This window comes from Physeter macrocephalus, chromosome 11 (assembly GCF_002837175.3).
Source record: "Physeter macrocephalus isolate SW-GA chromosome 11, ASM283717v5, whole genome shotgun sequence".
NCBI lineage: Eukaryota > Metazoa > Chordata > Mammalia > Artiodactyla > Physeteridae > Physeter > Physeter macrocephalus.
The window spans coordinates 136,434,900-136,453,862 of NC_041224.1; the positions used below are offsets into that span (position 1 = coordinate 136,434,900).

Consider the following 18,963-nt stretch of genomic DNA (forward strand, 5'->3'; position numbering starts at 1 on the left):
ACAGGAATAAAAACGCAGACGTAGAGAATGGACTTGAGGACACGGGCAGGGGGAAGGGTAAGCTGGGACGAAGTGAGAGAGTGGCATGGACAGATATACTCTACCAAATGTAAAATAGATAGCTAGTGGGAAGCAGCCACATAGCACAGGGAGATCAGCTCGGTGCTTTGTGACCACCTAGAAGGGTGGGATAGGGAGGGTGGGGGGAGATGCAAGAGGGAGGATATATGGGGATATATGTATATGTATAGCTGATTCACTTTGTTATAAAGCAGAAACTAACACACCATTGTAAAGCAGTCATTCTCCAATAAAGATGTTAAAAAAAATAAAGTATTCCATATTTTATTCATTTAATCCCTTATTGATAGATATTTGGGTGGGTTCCAGTATTTTGATATAACTAGTGCTCTAAACATAGATCTTTTCACTTTTTTTTTTTGCATTTTTGCCGGTAATACAATAATATTAAGAATTCATTTTCTGGGTTCCTTTTTTTTTCTTTTTCTACTTTTTTAATATGCCTTTTATATTTTTTCCTGTCCTATCTACTTCCAACTTTTTTTCCTTGCCTCATGTTTTGTGGTTCTTTAGTGACATAGAGGAAAGTATGTGTGATTTTAATATATATGTATACATATACATATATATATAAAATTTGTATTAATAGAGTGTTCTTCTTCAGCTATTCAATAGTTAATCAAGAAAAATAGCTAACTAAATTTTCCATTCTTGAATTAATACCTGATGTTGGGCATTATTTAAAAATTTGAAATCAAATTCTGTTCCAATTACCTGTGAAATTCCTGCCAATTAAGATTTTTGCTTAAGAATGATTAGAAATTGCTCTATGTTGCTGCTACTGTACATGTTCAGAATCTGACACTCTGTGTACATACTACTGAATAGTGAGAAGAAAAGTGAAAAGCTCAATTTTTGGTGTCCTGTAGAGCAGCGGTCCCCAACCTTTTTGGCACCAGGGACCTGTTTCATGGAAGACAGTTTTTCCACGGGGCAGGGTGGTGGGGAGGGTGGGTCAGGCGGTAATGCGAGCGATGGCGAGCGGCAGATGAAGCTTCTGTCTCTCGCCTGCTACTCATCTCCAGCTGTGCGGCCTGGTTCCTAACAGGCTACGGCGGACCGCTACCGGTCCGCGGCCCGGGGTTGGGGACCCCTGCTGTAGAGCATCTGCTTGTGTTTGTGTATCTCCTTCCAACTCATACTCTTGATCATCTTTTAAAAAATACATAATGTATCAATAAAAATTCCTATTTGCAAACAACAGAAATGACTCCAAGGACATTGAGTAGCTTACAGAATTGCCAGTAGGTTTGGAGAGCCAGAATCAGAGACCAAGGCTGTTCAGCCAGGAACAATGACCAAAACCATGCCCTTTTGCTCTGGTAAGTATGCCATGGCCACTGAGCACTAGATGTTGCAGCTTGCACTGCCAGCAGTGTGAGACATTGGATGCTGCTGCCCTTGAACTTAATATTGCTACAACTGCAATGAGCAAGGGAAAAAATCATATAGGTGGCACATAGTAAGTCCTATGTAAGTGTTAGGTAAATAGGCAAAACTATATAAGATAATTTGAATGTCCACTTATAACTTATATATCCACTTAATCAGGTTTACTTAAATTGTAATATATTTTATTATGCTGAAAGCAAACAAATGAATGAGGGCATCACTATTAAACCCTCCATGTTTTAGAATCTCCACTCTTTCCTTAGGATATTTTGCATATTACATGGGACATTAACTGTGTGACAAGAGTATATCAGTGTTGTCAATGAGTATGTTAATGTTAGTAAGGCTCAATTTCTTTTTAATATTTTTCCTACTCCACTGTCTTCTGGACCGCATGGATTGTATGCATCCACTTTTAGAGACAGCTCTATTACTTCTTGTAGTTAGGATTATATACACTATTAGAGTGGTAGGTTATCAATAGTGAACTGTATTTCAGTTTTTTAAATTTATGTGGGAAGAGTCTTGAAGTCATCAAAAAAATCTTTATAACTTCCAAGAATAAACATAAAATAATGTAAATTAGAGTTTACTGACAGCGCTTCAAAATTGTGTAGACATTGAAGTTTTTATATCTTTTGTTTTAGAGACCATTTCCTTCATTTATAGGCACATACCCTTTAATGAGTTCATTTAACTGCTGTCAGCCTGGCCAGCATCCAAAAGGAAGCTTTTGTTACCGGCTGTGTATAATTGTAGTAGAAATAGCATTAGGTAATTTTCTTCTCTTTGTCTCGTTTGTTTTCCACAGCTGGCATAACTTTGACAACAGATTGCCTTGAAGATAGCCTCCTTACTTGCTACTGGGGGTGCAGTGTTCAAAAATTATATGAAGCTCTGCAGAAGCACTTTTATTGCTTCCGAATAAACACTCCTCAAGCATTAGAAGATGCTCTGTATAGTGAATATCTCTATCAAGAGCAGTATTTGTATCCTTTTATCTGATATATACATTAGCACATGAAAATTTTAGACATTAGACTTTTTATGGATAAAATAGTGTTGCTAAGTTATTACTTACCCCTTTGGTATATTGTTGTATTTTTGCTTATAGTGGCAATTTATCTTTACATCTTCAAAAAGTATTAAAAAGGACAGCAAAGAAGAAATATATTGCCAGTTACCAAAAGATAATAAAATTGAAGACTTTGGTACAGTGCCCAGATCTCGCTATCCATTGGTAGCGCTGTTGACCCTAGCTGATGAAGATAACCGAGAAATTTATGATATTGTAAGTAATTTTAAAATTCTGGAAACATTAACTTTTAAGTGATTTGGATGATGGGTCTTAATTATTTGGTGAAATAGAAAAAGGTTTATTTTAATTTCTGAGGATATACATTTGGCCTGGACACATTTTTTCTGGAAAATGAATACATGGGAAGTACACTTGTATGCGTTTTATATGTGTAATGCTCCTTCAGAGAATGACTTGTTTTTTTCCATATGGATTGTGAGAATATGATTTTATTTAGAAAATGAAAGATAGAGTTGAATTACATTAATTTCATCATCCTATATTCTGTCATTTTTGCCACATAGAAAAAGGTCTGTTAGGAAGCACGTTTATTCCTAGCATTTTTAGCACTGAATAAATAAGCATTGTAATGATCTGAAGGGCTTGATTTTAAGACAGTATACACTCTTTTCTTTGCATGCTTTTGCAGTCATCTTGTTTCCATCATAGCCCCTGCTGCACCTACATCTTATATGTGTTTGGTCCCTATATTTTCAGTAATTATTGTAATCTCCTTTTCTCATTATGTGCTAATTATTTCTTTAGTCTGGTAGTTTATCCCAATTAGGAAGATAAATAAAAGCATGTTAGAGATCTAAAAGGTCCTGAGCCTGACATTCCTATAAGTATGGTAGAAGCTTGTCCATGAAATAAACTTTTGGTGAAATCCTATCATGATAAGAATGGCTTTATACACAATTTACTACTTTTCTGAAGTGCATGAAATAGATATGTTGATGAATAAAGATATGGTAACATTTTTATGACACTTTGTAATATACAAAGTATATTCGCTACCATTAACATATTTATTCCTTCCAACAACTTTGTGTGTTAGGGCATCTGTCTTATAAACACTGAAAGAGACTAAAGAAAACTCCCAGGAATTCAGGAAATAAGAGATGGAACCAGGGCTTGATTCTGAGCCTTTGTAGTCCTGTGGCAGTATGCTTTGTTTTTAACAGGAGTATCTCACCAAAACCAGCACACATTGAGCTTTGGAAGGTGCACACCCTAATTGGGAGATCTGGACCCTGCTCAATAAGTTATGCCTCTGTAGTTTTTTGGGGAGCGGGGTTAATTTTATCAAATTGAAGTTCCGTTGAGCTGAAGTCAGTTTGTTTTTTCCAAATAAAAGTCATACTAACAGCAGTGCATTTCCAGAACCTAACAGAGTGCCTGAAACACAATAGGTGCTCAGTAAATTTGATAAGTAAAAAAAAAAGTCATACCAAGCAATGTTAGTGAGCCACATAGAGCCTCACAGCCAAGCTCCTGAATAGTCCATAGGAGAGCTCTTCTGGTTGTCTCCCCCTCCCTTCCTTTGGCCCTCCCACTCTTTTCAACTGAAGATAAATAAGACCTATTAAGTTGGTGTTTGATATGTCCAGCCTTTCCGTCCTTCACTCTGCCTACCTGGGCAAGATAGCCCTTCTCTCACCACTGTGTCCCCCATCTCTTCTAAGCTCCCCTACTTCTTTCCTTTCATTAGAAACAGAAAGGGTCAGATCTGTCACCTTCCTCTCAGCTTCCCCTGTGGTTCCTTTCCCTCTCACTGCTGGTGCTCTTTGTCAACTTGAGTACTCAGACTCTTCCTTATTTTCTAACTTTCCTCCTCAATCTAAACAGAGAAGGAATATGTGTGTGTGTGTGTGTGTGTGTGTGTGTGTGTGTGTGTGTGTGTGTGAGAGAGAGAGAGAGAGAGAGACAGAGAGAGAGAGTGTGTGTGTGTGTGTTTGGTGTTGGGAGGTGTAAAATACATATAAAGGTGACCATTTTAACCACTTTTCATTGTACAGTTCAGTGGCATTCTAAACAGGGAAAGATTTGCTCTCAGGTCCCTGATGCAACTGGAATGAAGTCTACTGGCCCAGCTGTGGTTGGGGGAGGCTTATTCCCACAGGGCAGACAAAGTACCTGGCTCTCAGGTCCTTTGTATACACCTCCCTGCCTGGGTCCTTCTCTGTATCTTCTGTTCTTATCAGTAGGTTCCCTTCTTTTTTTCCTGTTAATCCTTGCTTCTCTTATCTCTCTTATCTCTCAGGTGGGGCCTAACACTGGCACTAAAGCATATTAGTATATTTTGTATGAATGTTCTCTGTTCTTAATTTTAAAAGCAAATTGGGCATTTGGTTTTTAAGTATTTTATCTGGGGTCCGAAATTCTAAATCTAAAAAAGAAATTTTTTAACTCTCTCACTCCTATTGTAACAGTAATAAATTACATTCAGATTGTGTAGTTAGGAACCAGTCTGTTGTTTTAGGTAGATAAGGAAAGTAGGGATTGTCACTGCAAGATCTTGACTTAAATTTTTTTTTTCATTTTTACTAAATTATACTAGTTTGTTTTCTGTACTACTCAAATGATACATGTTTGTGGCAGGAAATAGAAGTAGAAAATCTAGATAAGCCAAAAGGGAAAAAAGGAAAATCACCTGTATTCTATCATCCAAAGATAACCACTGTGAATATTTGTATCTTTCTAGACCTTTATGTATGTAATTTTGAAACAAAAATGGGATCAAATTATCCATACTATTTTGGGATCTGCTTTCATTTAATAGTATGTTTTAAACATCTTTTCCATATCAAATGTAAATCTACAACTATATATATATTCATAACTAGCATGATAGTAGCTTCAGAGGCTTTTAATGTTAAATTAAATGGCAGGATTGTTAGTAGTAGGTGATAACATTACTATCTTTTACCAATCCTGTCGTTTTGATTTAGTGTTAAAATTTTAGCCTCTGAAGTCACTGCCAAATTAATAAATCCTTATGAGGCTATAAAGGATATTGTACGTTTACAACCATAATAGTGTTGTTGTTGTTTTTTAACTTTCTTTATGGACATAATTTCAAAAACTTGCAAAAATAAATAAGTAGAAGAACATCCATATACCCTTTACCCTGATCTCCTATTGTTAATTGTTAACATTTGCACCATTTTCACTATTTGCCCACATATATATTTATGGGTGTATGTGTATATATATTTTTTAGTGAATTGAGAATAAGTTGTATACATGATGATTTGTTACACCCAAATACTTCAGTGTGTATTTCCTAATAATAGGGATATTCTCTTGTATAACTTCAATATGGTTATCTACTTTATAAATCTAACATTGGTATAATATTTTATCTAATCTATTATAATATATATTCCAATTTGTCAATCTGTCTAACAGTATTCTTTGCAACATGTTTTCCCCTCCAGTACAGATTCTAGTCTAGAGTCAGCTGTTGTATTTGTCATGTATCTTTAACCTCCTTTAATCTGAAACATTTCCATAGCCTTTCTTTTGTCTTTTATGACATTAGCATTTTTGAAGACTAGAATCACATGCACACACTGTTTTTGTAAAATAGAACATTTCTCATTTTGTCTGATGTTTCATCATGATTAGATTAGAATTGAGCATTCTCAGCCAGTGTACCACGCAGGTGATGATGTATGTATTTCAGGGCATCGCCTATAGACGAATGAGAGGTTCTTTTCCTTCATTGGTGATGTAAATTTTGATCTCTCAGTCAAGGTGTTATCCAATTTTCCACTGTTTCCTTTTTTTCCCCTCCCTTGCAAGTAATAAGCAGTGTGTGGGGAAGCACTTTAAGACCATACAAATATCCTGTTCTTTAGTAAAATTTCCCCCTGGATTTAATATCCATTAATGATTCTTACCAGATTTCATCTTTACCATGATGGTTGCAAAATGATTATTTTCCAACTCCAGCCCTCCAGTCAGCCCTCAGCATTCTATTACAAGCAAGAGTCCTCCGATTTACCTCTTTGTTTATCTATTTGTTATCCTCAGGGCTTCATGAATTCCTTTTTCCCCCAGTGGTTTATAATTCATTACTGAATATGATTATTTTGGTCCTCAAACTGCCCTTTCCTTATTTCCTGCCCCAAACTGAGGATTTATAGTCAAAAACTGTGTCCATAAATTACTCAGATTAGTTCTCTCAAAAGTCAGAAAACTATATAAAGTGGTATACTCAGATGTTGCTTTCATCCCTTACCCCCATTCTCATACATCCCAATTCTTGTACATATAATCAAGTTCATTGTTTTCTGGTTTATCCTTCCTATGTTTCTTATTGTAATGATAAGAAAATACAGATATCTTTCTATTTCTTCTTATTTTTCCTTCTTTCTTACACAAAAGGTAGCACCCTATATATACTATACATGTTCTTGCTTTTTTCACTTATAGCTGCCTAGCACTTTATTGTATGTAGGGTATCCATGTATGACAGTTATTCAGCCAGTCTCCTGTGGTTGGACATTCAGGTAGTTTCCAGTATTCTGCAATAACAGATAATCTTGCACTGAATAACCTGTGTGTCCGTATTTTAACATCGTTGAGGCTATGTGGTTGAAGGCTAAGTAAATACATTTCTTTCTGCTGCATACTGCCAAATTCCCCTCCATTGGAATTGTACCTTTGGAGTTGTATTTTTTATTTTTTAACACATTTCCACCAGCAGTGTATGAGAGTGATGATTTCTCCATAGAGTGTACTGACAAGCTTTTCAATTTTTGTTAACCTGATGAGAAAGAAATTATATCTCAGTCAAGTTTTAATTTGCATTTATCATATTGTGAGTGAAATTGAACATCTTTTAATATGGCTAAGGACCATGTTTTTATCTTTTTGTATATTATCTGTTCATGTCTTTTGCCCATTTCTCTATAGGATTTTTATTCACTTTTTCTTCAATTTTTAAAAGTTGTTTATAAATTAGAGATATTAACCCCTAGTCTGTGATATACATTGTGAATATATATTTCAGCTTGTCATATGTCTTTTGACTTTACTTATATAGTGTTTTTTGTCATGCATATTTTTTGTCATGCAAATTTTATATTTTTATATAGTTAGGTTTGTCAAATTTATCTGCCTCTGGGTTTGGGTCATAGTTCGTAAGTCTTTTTCTCTACACTGAAACTATAAAGAAATTCACATGTTTTTCCTAGTACTTGTATAGTTTTATTTTTCACAATTAGATCTCTTATGCTTTTGGAGTTTATTCTTATGTATGGAATGAGGAATGCATCTAATTTTATATTTTTCCAAACAGCTATCCAGTTGCCCCAATACTTTTTATTATTAAGAAGGCTCTCTTTGTTTAGTGACTTGAGATGCTACCTTTGTCATATTTGTATATATAGTTATGTCTGTTTCTGGACTGTTTATTCTGTTCCATCCATCTGTCTATTCATGTGCCAGTACCACACTGGTTTAATTTTAGAGGCTTTGTAGTATGCTTTAATATCTGACTCAGCTTAGTCCCTCTCATAACTTTCTTTTCAATATTTCCCTAGCTATTCTTTTTTTTTTTAATTTATTTATGTTATTTATTCATTTTTGGCTGCGTTGGGTCTTCGTTGCTGCACGTGGGCTTTCTCTAGTTGAAACGAGCGGGGGCTACTCTTCGTTGCGGTGTGCGGGCTTTTCATCGCGGTGGCTTCTCTTGTTGCGGAGCACAGTCTCTAGGCGCATGGGCTGCAGTAGTTGTGCTGTGCAGGCTCAGTAGTTGTGGCTCATGGGCTCTAGAGCGCAGGCTCAGTAGTTGTGGCTCACGGGCTCAGTAGTTGTGGCTCACAGGCTTAGCTGCTCTGTGGCATGTGAGATCTTCCTCGACCAGGGCTCGAACCCGTGTCCCCCGCATTAGCAGGAGGATTCTTAACCACTGTGCCACCAGGGAAGCCCCTTTCCTAGCTGTTCTTATGTTTTATTTTTCCATATGAAAATTCTGGTCAACTTATATAGCTGTATAAAAACTAATTGCTATTTTTGTTGAGATGACATTGAATTTGTAAATTTGAGTATAAATAAAATAATTCTGGCAAAAATATGTAACTGGGTCCTCTTTTGTGACTGTGTTTAAGGAACTTATTGTAAGTTTTCTAATTTATCAACTTCTTATTTTTATTTGAGAAGTATTTTTCACATATCTGTGAAATAATGTAAGGAGGTATGTACTGACTTGTTCAATTTTTATCTTAGATTTCCATGGTGTCAGTAATTCATATTCCTGATAAGACTTATAAACTCTCCTGTAGAATATTATATCAATATTTACTCCTGGCTCAAGGTCAATTTCATGATCTTAAGGTAAGTTGTACCCTCTAGTCTTTATCCTCTGTCTTTTTGTTTGCAGAGTTTCAAAGAATGACTATCTATAAAGAGATAATATTTTTCAGTTAGTTATCATAGAAGTTAGCTATTATTTGGTATTGGATTTGCTAGCTCATAAATTTTTAGCACGTCTTATGACCCCCAGATTTGAAGCGTAATTGTCATTTGTAATATCTTTACATTTGTTTCTTTGATTTTCAGCAACTTTTCATGTCGGCAAATAATAATTCCACTCCCTCCAGCAGTTCCTCTCCAGAGGAAAAAAACACAGACCGAAGTTTGCTGGAAAAGGCTGGACTATCTGAAAGTGAAATGGAGCCTCCAGAAGAGAATAGCAAGGACTGCGTGGTTTGCCAGAATGGGACTGTGAACTGGGTGCTCTTGCCATGTAGACACACGTGCTTGTGTGATGGCTGTGTTAAGTATTTTCAGCAGTGCCCAATGTGCAGGCAGTTTGTTCGGGAATCTTTTGCACTTTGCAGTCAAAGAGAGCAAGGTAAAGACAAACTGAAAAGTCTCTGAGGATGTTGTTACAACTGAGAAGTACACTTCCTACTGAAGATGCAGTGTTCTTGTGTTCTTGGAATTAATCATAACATGGAATCTGCAGTGTTAACTGTCAATGAAAATTCTATTTTGACTTCATATTTGTATGGTACATGGATGGTGAAAATTAATTATTCCTTGCTGTTCAGTATGGCAAATACTGGAATCCCATTCTGGGTCAATGCATAAAAATTCATTCAACCTCTTGAGAAGAATGTAAACATTTGTCCTTTTATCAGCTAGAGGATTTCACGTAATGTTGATTAGAAAAATTCTGAAAAGCAATCCATCTAAAATTCGAGGAAGTAAAAGTCTTAAGATTTCTGAATGTTTTTCCTTTGACAAAATCTAGAATGCAGTTGGGTAAAAATGAAATCCTTCTTAAAATAATTGTATGTTCGCTGGTTTACAAAAGAGTTGGAAAGGGCTTCTAACTAACTTTAAATCCTTTCCTGAAATATCTGTTTTTATAAATATCCAGCTGTTCGGTTTCTAATTTTCCTTATAATTATAGTCACATAAACACAAGTCTTAATTTTTAAATATAGCTTCTTAAATCATAAATGCAAGAAACAATTCCTGACTGTTCTCAGTGTATCATAGACTTAAATGATACTCACTTATAGGAAGCAGATATATAAAACATGGATAATAAAATTTATTGGATAATTAAATGTATTGTCCAATATGATTAGAGTAGCTGGATGTGACCTGCCAGGGAAGATCCGCGAGGCTCTCAATGCCTTACCTTAGAGTTCCTCCTGCACACGAACCCATCCAAAACTGAAGGGGTTTAGAGCCAGAAAAATCACTAAAAGAAACAAGTGACTCTTTTTTTCCTAGGGTGTTTTTTATTCTAAGTAAACCCCATGTCCTTCTTAATAGTAAATCACTTTGTTCATCCCTTGTTACATCCTCTTAAGAGTTGAGTAACATGATAGTCAAAAAAGCCCCATTCCCCACTTTTCCCAAGATGACTAAGAAGAAAAAAGTAAATCAGAGCTTCCTGTTTCTTCAGTGGAAATTACCTTTAACTCACTAAGAAATTAGATTATGGCAAATAAACTGTGACATGCAGGGAGATTTCCAAGCCTCATTTGTCCTGTTTGTATTAAGAATAATACCTTATCTTTGTATCAGTGTGTTTACGTAATATTATTTCATTCCCATCAAATATAGCACTCTCAAAAAGACATTACCTATTCTCCATTTTATAAACCAAATCAAATTTCATCTATGTTCAATAGCTATGTAATAAATACCTTCTAGGGGCCAGATACCTTTTGGGAGTCTGGGCTACCAAGAATCAGACAAGGCTGCTGACCTCAAAGTATTTGTCCCTAACAGAAGCATTGATGCCTTATTAGAAGCACATACCTATCTTAGTAATTCCTAGGGCCCTGTTCTAATTCTATCCGTGGAAGCAGGGTGGTCAAAAGCTACAGTCCCTGCTGCAGTTGGCTAGCTGTATAGCAGTTCATCTGGGAAATTCACTTCGTAGGTCAGTTGGGGGAATACTCAGGGATCATTTTGCCCATCCTGTCCATCCTGCTTCCCTTTACAGATCTGTTTGTACCTAAACTGTCCTAGATACATGGTTGCTTTCTCATCTGAGATAGCTTCCACCTGCAATCTCATTCCATTTTTCATAATTTTTATTTGTAGTAAAATATACATAACATAAAATTTACCATTTTAACCATTCTTAAGTATACAATTTGGTGGCATTAATTACTTTCACATTTTTATGTGACCACCACCAGTATCCGTCTTCAGAATTTTTCCATCATCCCAGACTGAAACTCTATACCCATCAAACAGTAACTTCCCATTACCCCTCCCTTCAGCCCCTGGGCAACCACCATTCTACTTTCTGTCTCTGTGAATTTGACTATTCTAGGTACTTCATATACATGGAATCATACAATACTTGTCCTTTTGTTTCTGGCTTATTTCACTGAGTATAATGTTTTCAAGGTTCCTTTGTGTTGCAGCATCTATCAGAATTTCCTGCCTTTTTAAGACCGAATAATATTCCATTATATGTATATACCACATTTTGTTTATCCATTCACCCATTATTTTTCATAACTCTTAAAGATGATTTGCCCTTAGCTCCCCTTGCTGCAACTAAAGGAATTGTTTTTCCTGACCTCAGTAGTAATAAATATGAGGAATTTGGTAAGTAATCAAGTAAAAACAAGTACAGTGTCTCATAGAGGCTTATGGCAGAATTTGCCAATAGCAGTGAATAAGGGACATCTTGTGAGAACATCTACAAAAGCATTTTATTTTATTTATTTTATGGATCATTAGATAAAACATTTGCTTTATGTAGAGTAGTTGGTACTTTCCAAAAATCTCAACCAGGGATACATTAAGCAGAACTGATAGGTGAGTAGCCACCTCCTCCTTCAGTGACCCTTTCTTCCCAACTTGGTACCTATGAGGGTTCTTAATGTCGAAACCAGCTCTAGGGGAGGAACTTAAAAACTGTTGCTTAAGGACACAACACAGATCATCTCATCACATCACAGATAATCGTGAATTATCTCCCACTGGGACTATTGTACTTTTTAAGCCTTCTCATTAATTGTGGAATGAAATTTTGTCTTGGCTTGTGGGAATTTGTAGCATCAATATAGGTAATCTGGGGTTTAGGAAGGGTCGGTGGAGGTGATTTCAGCCTCTTCTACTCAATCCTGCCTCAGATGGCCCTTATTCCACTGGATAATTCCCTAACTCCATTACCTAGATTTTGAACACTGAATTCCCCTCTCTTTTCGTATCTCCCTATATTATATTTCTCCTGAATCGTTTCTCTCTTGTCATCATGACCTCTAGTTCCTGGGTCCCTGAGTCTATTCTATTAATTCATGAACTTGCTCCTGGGTTGCTGGCGCAACTGTTTCAAATGTGTTACCATGTTGGCTTGCTCTCTTGGCCTCTCCACTCTACCTGCCCCAGCAGCCCACACGCTTGGCTTACCTCAACTATGTTTCTTTCCTGCTGTTACCGCAGAAGGTCAAGTGGTCTAACCAATTTATGGAGTCCACCATGAAGTCTCTCTGCTTAGTTGCTTCCAGGTCTTCACTGCTGCTCAACAATCCTTTTATTGTTTTTCTAATGGACCCCCTACCGAACTCCCAATAGCTATTTCTCTTCCACTCTTGTCAAGTTTTGTACCCCACCACTGCTGTCTCACTTTCAGAAAAGAACCTTCAAAAGGTAGGTGAAGATGATAGACCCCCAAAGTCATATATCTTGGGTTTTTTCCCAGCTCTGCCACTTGTCCCTTGGACAAATTATTTAACCTCACGCACTCTAATCAGTTTCCTCATCTAGAAAAATAGTGATAATAGAACCTAACTATAGGCTGTTGAGTTTTATACCAGTTAATATATGTGAAGTGCTTAGACCTGGGCATAGCATATAGTAAGCTCTATGTGTGACAGGTATTACCGTTACTACTTTGTTTAGATGTTCAAAGCCAGTAGACATTCTTTTCTCTCTTCCTCAAAAGAGGAGGTATATTATATATACATTGATACTTCTGAGGCCAACACTGCTTGTGTTATTGATCTCATCTCTGTTTGCTCCCTGAACTCATTTAATTATTCATTCAGTAATTGAAAAATTACCGAGTGCCAAAGACATTAGGCATGAGAATATGGCAGTAAAAAAAAATAGGCAAAAACCCATGCCTTCATAGGCCTTACATTCTAGTAGAGAGGGAGACAAATTAGTAAGCAGTATCATATATCAGGTGGAGATTAAGTGCTCTGGAGAAAATCAAAGCTGGCGTGAATGAGTCGGGAACGTGAAGGATGGAAGTGAGGATTCTACTTCAAATACGATGGTCAAGGAAGGCCTCACCAGCATAATAGAGACCTTTAGAAGGCCAGGAAGTGAGCTATGTATATTTAGACAAAGACACCTTAACTACTGCAAGTCTGAGAGGTGCAATTTACTGAGATGTAAACAATTGGGAAAAGGCAGGTTTGGAGGAAAAGAGCAATTTTTTTGTTCCATTTTGGATGCCAGTTGGAAATCCAAGTAGGGATCTCAAATAAGCAGGTGAATATAGTACTCTGAAGTTCAGGGGAAAGATCTGGCTGATAGATTTCATGTTTTCTTGATGCCATGTCATCAGCATGGCATTTAAAGCCATGAGTCTGCATGAGATCACCGACGACATGAGCACAGGAATAGAAGTGGTCCATGGACTGAGGGGATACTCCAGCATTCAGGGAGATTGGGAGGAACAAGTACACTGAGAAGTAGATGGTGAGGTAGGAGGAAAACCAGAAGCGTGGGCTTTACAAACCATCCCAAAATGGAGTTGTATAAAACCATCACCATTTTATTATACTCACAGATTGTGTAGTCAGGTATTGGGACAGGATATAGCAGGGATGGCCTGTCTGGGAACTTAGTTGGGAAGACCCAAATGACTAAAGTGACTCAAAGTCCAGAGGACTAAAATCATCTGAAGGCTCTTCATTTACGTATTTGGTGACTGGTCTGTGATGACTTGAAAGATGGGCCAAGCTAGGACAACTTGTGGCCTCTCCATGTGGCTTGGACTTTGTCACAGCCAGGTGGCCTCAGGATAGTCATTTCTTAAATGGGGGCTCAGGATTCCAAGAGTAAGTGTTTTTAGTGAACAAGGCAAAAGCTGCATGGCCTTTTTTGTTTTTGCCTTTTTTTCTTTTTAACAGCTTAATAGAGATATAGTTTAAATACCATATCAATACAATTCCCCCATTCAAGGGTTTAATGTACTCACAAAGCTTTCCAACCACCCCTACAGTCAATTTTTGAACATTTTGATTACCCACACGAAAAGCCCTGTGTGCATTAGCCATCACCCCCACTCCCTGCCATGTTTCCCCAACCCTACGCAAACACCGATTTACTTTCTTTATAGTATAGATTTGCCTGTCCTGGACATTACATGGAATGGAATCACATGTAGAATCACAAATGGAATCACACACAATATGTGGCCTTTTGTGACTGGCCACAGAACATTACTTAGCATAATGTGTTTAAGGTTCATCCATGTTATAGCATAAATCAGTATTTTATTTCTTTTTATTGCCAAATAATATTCCATTGCATAGATATACCACACTGTGTTTATCCATTCATCAGTTTACGGACATTTAGATTTTTTTCACTTTTTGGCTATTATGAAAAATGCTGCTGTGGACATTGGCTACAAGTTTTCATATGGACATGTTTTAATTAATCTTAGGTATATACCTACAAGTGGAAGTGTTGGTTCATATCAAAATTCTACAATGAACATTTTGAGGAACTTCCCAACTGTTTTCAAAGCAGCTGCACCATTTTACATTCTTACCAGCAATGTATAGTGTTCCAGTTTTCCCACATCCTCACCAACACTTGTTATTATGTTTTTTATTATTGCCATCCTAGTGGGTATGAAGTGGTACCAACATTTTTTAACTGGGTAAAAAATACATAACATAAAATTTACCATCCTAACCCTTTAAAAATGTATAGTTTAGTAGCGTTAAGTACATAACATTGTCGCACAATAGATCTCCAGAATTTTTCATCTTGCAAAACTGAAACTCTACTCTCATTAAATAACAACTCCCTATTTCCCCCTCACCCCAGTCCCTGGCAACTACCATTCTACAGTGTAACTGTGGTTTTAATTTGCACTTGCCTAATGGCTAATGATGTTGAGCATCTTTTCATGTGCTTATTAGCCATTTGTATATTTATTCAGATCTTTGGCCCATTTTAAAATTGAGTTGACTTTTTGTTATTGATTTGTGTTTGTATGCTAGATACAAAGCCTTTAGCAGATACATGATTTACAAATATTTGCTCCCATTCTGCGGGCTATCTTTTCACTTTCTTGGTGGTGCCTTTGAAGCATAAAAGTTTTTAATATTGAAGAAGTCCAACTTACCTATTTTTTCTTCGGTTACTGCACTTTTGTTGTCATGCGTAAGAAGGCTTTGCCTAACTCAAGGTCACAAAGATTTACTCTTATGTTTTTTCTAAGGGTTTTGTCATTTAGGTCTATAGTCAGTTTTGAGTTAAATGTTGTATATGGTGTGAGGAAGGGGGTTCAACTTCATTCTTTTACATGTGTAAATCCTCAACAAAATATTAGCAAACCAAATTCAACAATACATTAAAAGAATCATACACCATGATCAAGTGGAATTTTTCCAGGGATGCAAGGATGGTTCAACAGATGCACATCTATCAATGTGCTACACCATATTAACAAAACAAAGGATATAATTCATACAATGAAATCTTAAAGGTACTGAAGAATTGCTGCAGTAATTTAAAACAGAGCAATACAATCAGATATGCATTTTGGAAATGTCAGTATTGGAGGTGCTTTGAATGTAGCAGTCTACAAAGTGGAATGTGGCGAAAATATTGGAACTCATGTTTATTTTTATATGCATGAGAAATCACATTTTACTAATCTTGGATTAGCTGGAAAACATGCCAATCACTTATAAATAAATATATAAGTTTGGAAGATGGTCTGGAGTTTGAAATGTGGGGAAGACTAAATGTGGAAAAATCAGGATCAAGATACTATTACAGTAATCCAGCTGAGAAACAATAAGGACCAAAGGACTTCATCAAATTGGATCATGGAGAGGAGGACTCCAGGATAGCTCTTAGGCTTCTGGCTTGGGTAAAGTGAGTCAGGAAAACTGGTAAGACTCTGTCTTATTCATGTTTGTAGCCCCAGAACACCATCCATTCATTCAACAAATACTTAGAAGGTCTTAATATGGATCAGCTGCTGTGCTTGGTGCTAGAGGTGGAGGATGAACAAGGCATGTGAGATCTTTGTGCTCATGGAACTCACTTGGATGAATGGAGGAGACTAACAATAAATAGTAAATAAAAAAATAAGATGATACTGCTTATGCTGCATACTCTGAAGAAAAAAAGCTAGTTAGCAGGTAACTAGATAGGATGGTGTCTGTGGAGGTCTCTCTGAAGAGCCTACAATTGAGCTGAGCCCTGAGGGTTGAGGAAAAAAGCCTTGTCAAAAGCCTGGGCACAGGGAGACCTTCAAGATGGCGAAGGAGTAAGACATGGAGATCACCTTCCTCCCCACAAATACATCAGAAATAGATCTACATGTGGAACAACTTCTACAAAACACACTGAACACTGGCAGAAGACCTCAGACTTCCCAAAAGGCAAGAAACTCCCCACGTACCTGGGTAGGGCAAAAGAAAAAAGAAAAAACAGAGACAAAAGAATAGGGATGGGACCTGCAGCAGTGGGAGGGAGCTGTGAAGGAAGAAAGGTTCCCACACACTAGAAGCCCCTTCACGGGCGGAGACTGTGGGTGGCGGAGGGGGAAGCTTCAGAGCCACGGAGGAGGGCACAGTAACAGGGTGTGGAGGGCAAAGCGGAGAGATTCCCGCACAGAGGATCGGTGCTGACCAGCACTCACCAGCCCGAGAGGCTTGTCTGCTCACCCGCCGGGAAGGGCGGGGGCTGGGAGCTGAGGGTCGGGCTTCGGTTGGAATGCAGGGAGAGGACTGGGGTTGGCTGTGTGAACACAGCCTGAAGGGGGCTAGTGCACCACAGCTAACCAGGGGGTAGTCTGGGAAAAAGTCTGCACCCGCCTAAGAGGCCAGAGACCATTGTTTCCGGGTGCGCGAGGAGAGGGGATTCAGAGCACTGCCTAAACGAGCCCCAGAGACTGGCGCGAGCCGTGGCTATCAGCACGGACACCAGAGACAGGCATGAAATGCTAAGGCTGCTGCTGCAGCCACCAAGAAGCCTGTGTGCGAGCACAGGTCACCCTCCACACCTCCCCTCCCGGGAGCCTGTGCAGCCCGCCACTGCCAGGGTCCCGTGATCCAGGGACAACTTCCCCGGGAGAACACATGGCGCGTCTCAGGCTGGTGCAACGTCACGCCGGCCTCTGCCGCCGCGGGCTCGTCCCGCATCCATGCCCCTCCCTCTCCCCAGCCTGAGTGAGCCAGAGCGCCCGAATCAGCTGCTCCTTTAAGCCCGTCCTGTCTGAGTGGGGAACAGACACCCTCAGGCGACCTACATGCAGAGATGGGGCCAAATCCAAAGCTGAACACCAGGAGCTGTGCGAACAAAGAAGAGAAAGGGAAATTTCTCCCAGCAGCCCAAGGAGCAGCGGATTAAATCCCCACAATCAACCTGATGTACCCTGCATCTGTGGAATACCTGAATAGACAACGAATCATCCCAAAATTGAGGCGGTGGACTTTGGGAGCAACTGTAGACTTGGGGTTTGCTTTCTGCATCAAATTTGTTACTGGCTTTATGTTTATCTTAGTTTAGTAATTAGAGTTTATTATCATTGGTAGATTTGTTTATTGATTTGGTTGCTCTCTTCCTCTTTTTTTTATATATAGATAAATATATTTTTTTCCTTTTTCTCTTTTTGTGAGTGTGTATGTGTATGCTTCTTTTTGTGATTTTGTTTGTACAGCTTTGCTTTTACCATTTGTCATAGGGTTCTGTCTGTCCGTTTTTGTTTGTTTGTTTGTTTTAGTGTAGTTTTTAGCACCGTTATCATTGGTGGACTTGATTTTTAGTTTGGTTGCTCGCTTTATTCTTTCGTTCTTTCTTTTATCTTTTTTATTACCTTTTAATTTTTAATAATTATTTTTTAATAACTTTTATTTTATTTTATTTTATTAATTAATTAATTTATTTGTTTGTTTTCTCCCTTTTCTTCTAAGCCGTGTGGATTACAGGGTCTTGGTGCACGGCCAGGTGTCAGCCTGTGCCTCTGAGGTGAGAGAGCCAAGTTCAGGATATTGGTCCACCAGAGACCTCCCGGCTCCATGTAATAGCAAATGGTGAAAGCTCTCCCAGAGATCTCCATCTCAACACTAAGACCCAGCTCCACTCAACGACCAGCAAGCTACAGTGCTGGACACCCTATGCCAAACAACTAGCAAGACAGGAACACAACCCCACCCACTAGCAGAGAGGCTGCCTGAAACCATACTATGGTCACAGACACCCCAAAACACACCACCAGACATGGTCCTGCCCACTAGAAAGACAAGATCCAGCCTCATCCACCAGAACACAGGCACCAGTCCCCTCCACCAGGAAGCCTACACAACCCACTGAACCAACCTTAGCCACTGGGGGCAGACACCAAAAACAATGGGAACTATGAACCTGCAGGCTGTGAAAAGGAGACCCCAAACACAGTACGTGAAGCAAAATGAGAAGACAGAGCAACACACAGCAGATGAAGGAGCAAGGCAAAATCCACCAGACCAAACAAATGAAGAGGAAATAGGCAGTCTACCTGAAAAGGAATTCAGAATAATGATAGTAAAGATGATCCAAAATCTTGGAAATAGAATGGAGAAAATAAAAGAAACGTTTAACAAGGACCTAGAAGAACTAAAGAGCAAACAAACAATGATGAACAACACAATACATGAAATTAAAAATTCTCTAGAAGG

The 18,963-nt window shown here is 38.2% G+C and overlaps 1 protein-coding gene across 1 annotated transcript in view; it reads left to right on the forward strand.

Annotated features, from left to right (window-relative positions):
• CGRRF1 (cell growth regulator with ring finger domain 1) overlaps positions 1-16,108 on the forward strand; it is a 43,335-nt gene extending 27,227 nt beyond the window's left edge. The window contains exons 3-6 of the mRNA XM_007102481.3: positions 2,285-2,462; positions 2,617-2,764; positions 8,789-8,896; positions 9,122-16,108. Of these exons, the coding sequence (XP_007102543.1) occupies positions 2,285-2,462; positions 2,617-2,764; positions 8,789-8,896; positions 9,122-9,442 (755 nt within the window). The 3' untranslated portion in view covers positions 9,443-16,108. The remainder of the gene's footprint in view (positions 1-2,284; positions 2,463-2,616; positions 2,765-8,788; positions 8,897-9,121) is intronic.
• Positions 16,109-18,963: the final 2,855 nt, after the last annotated feature.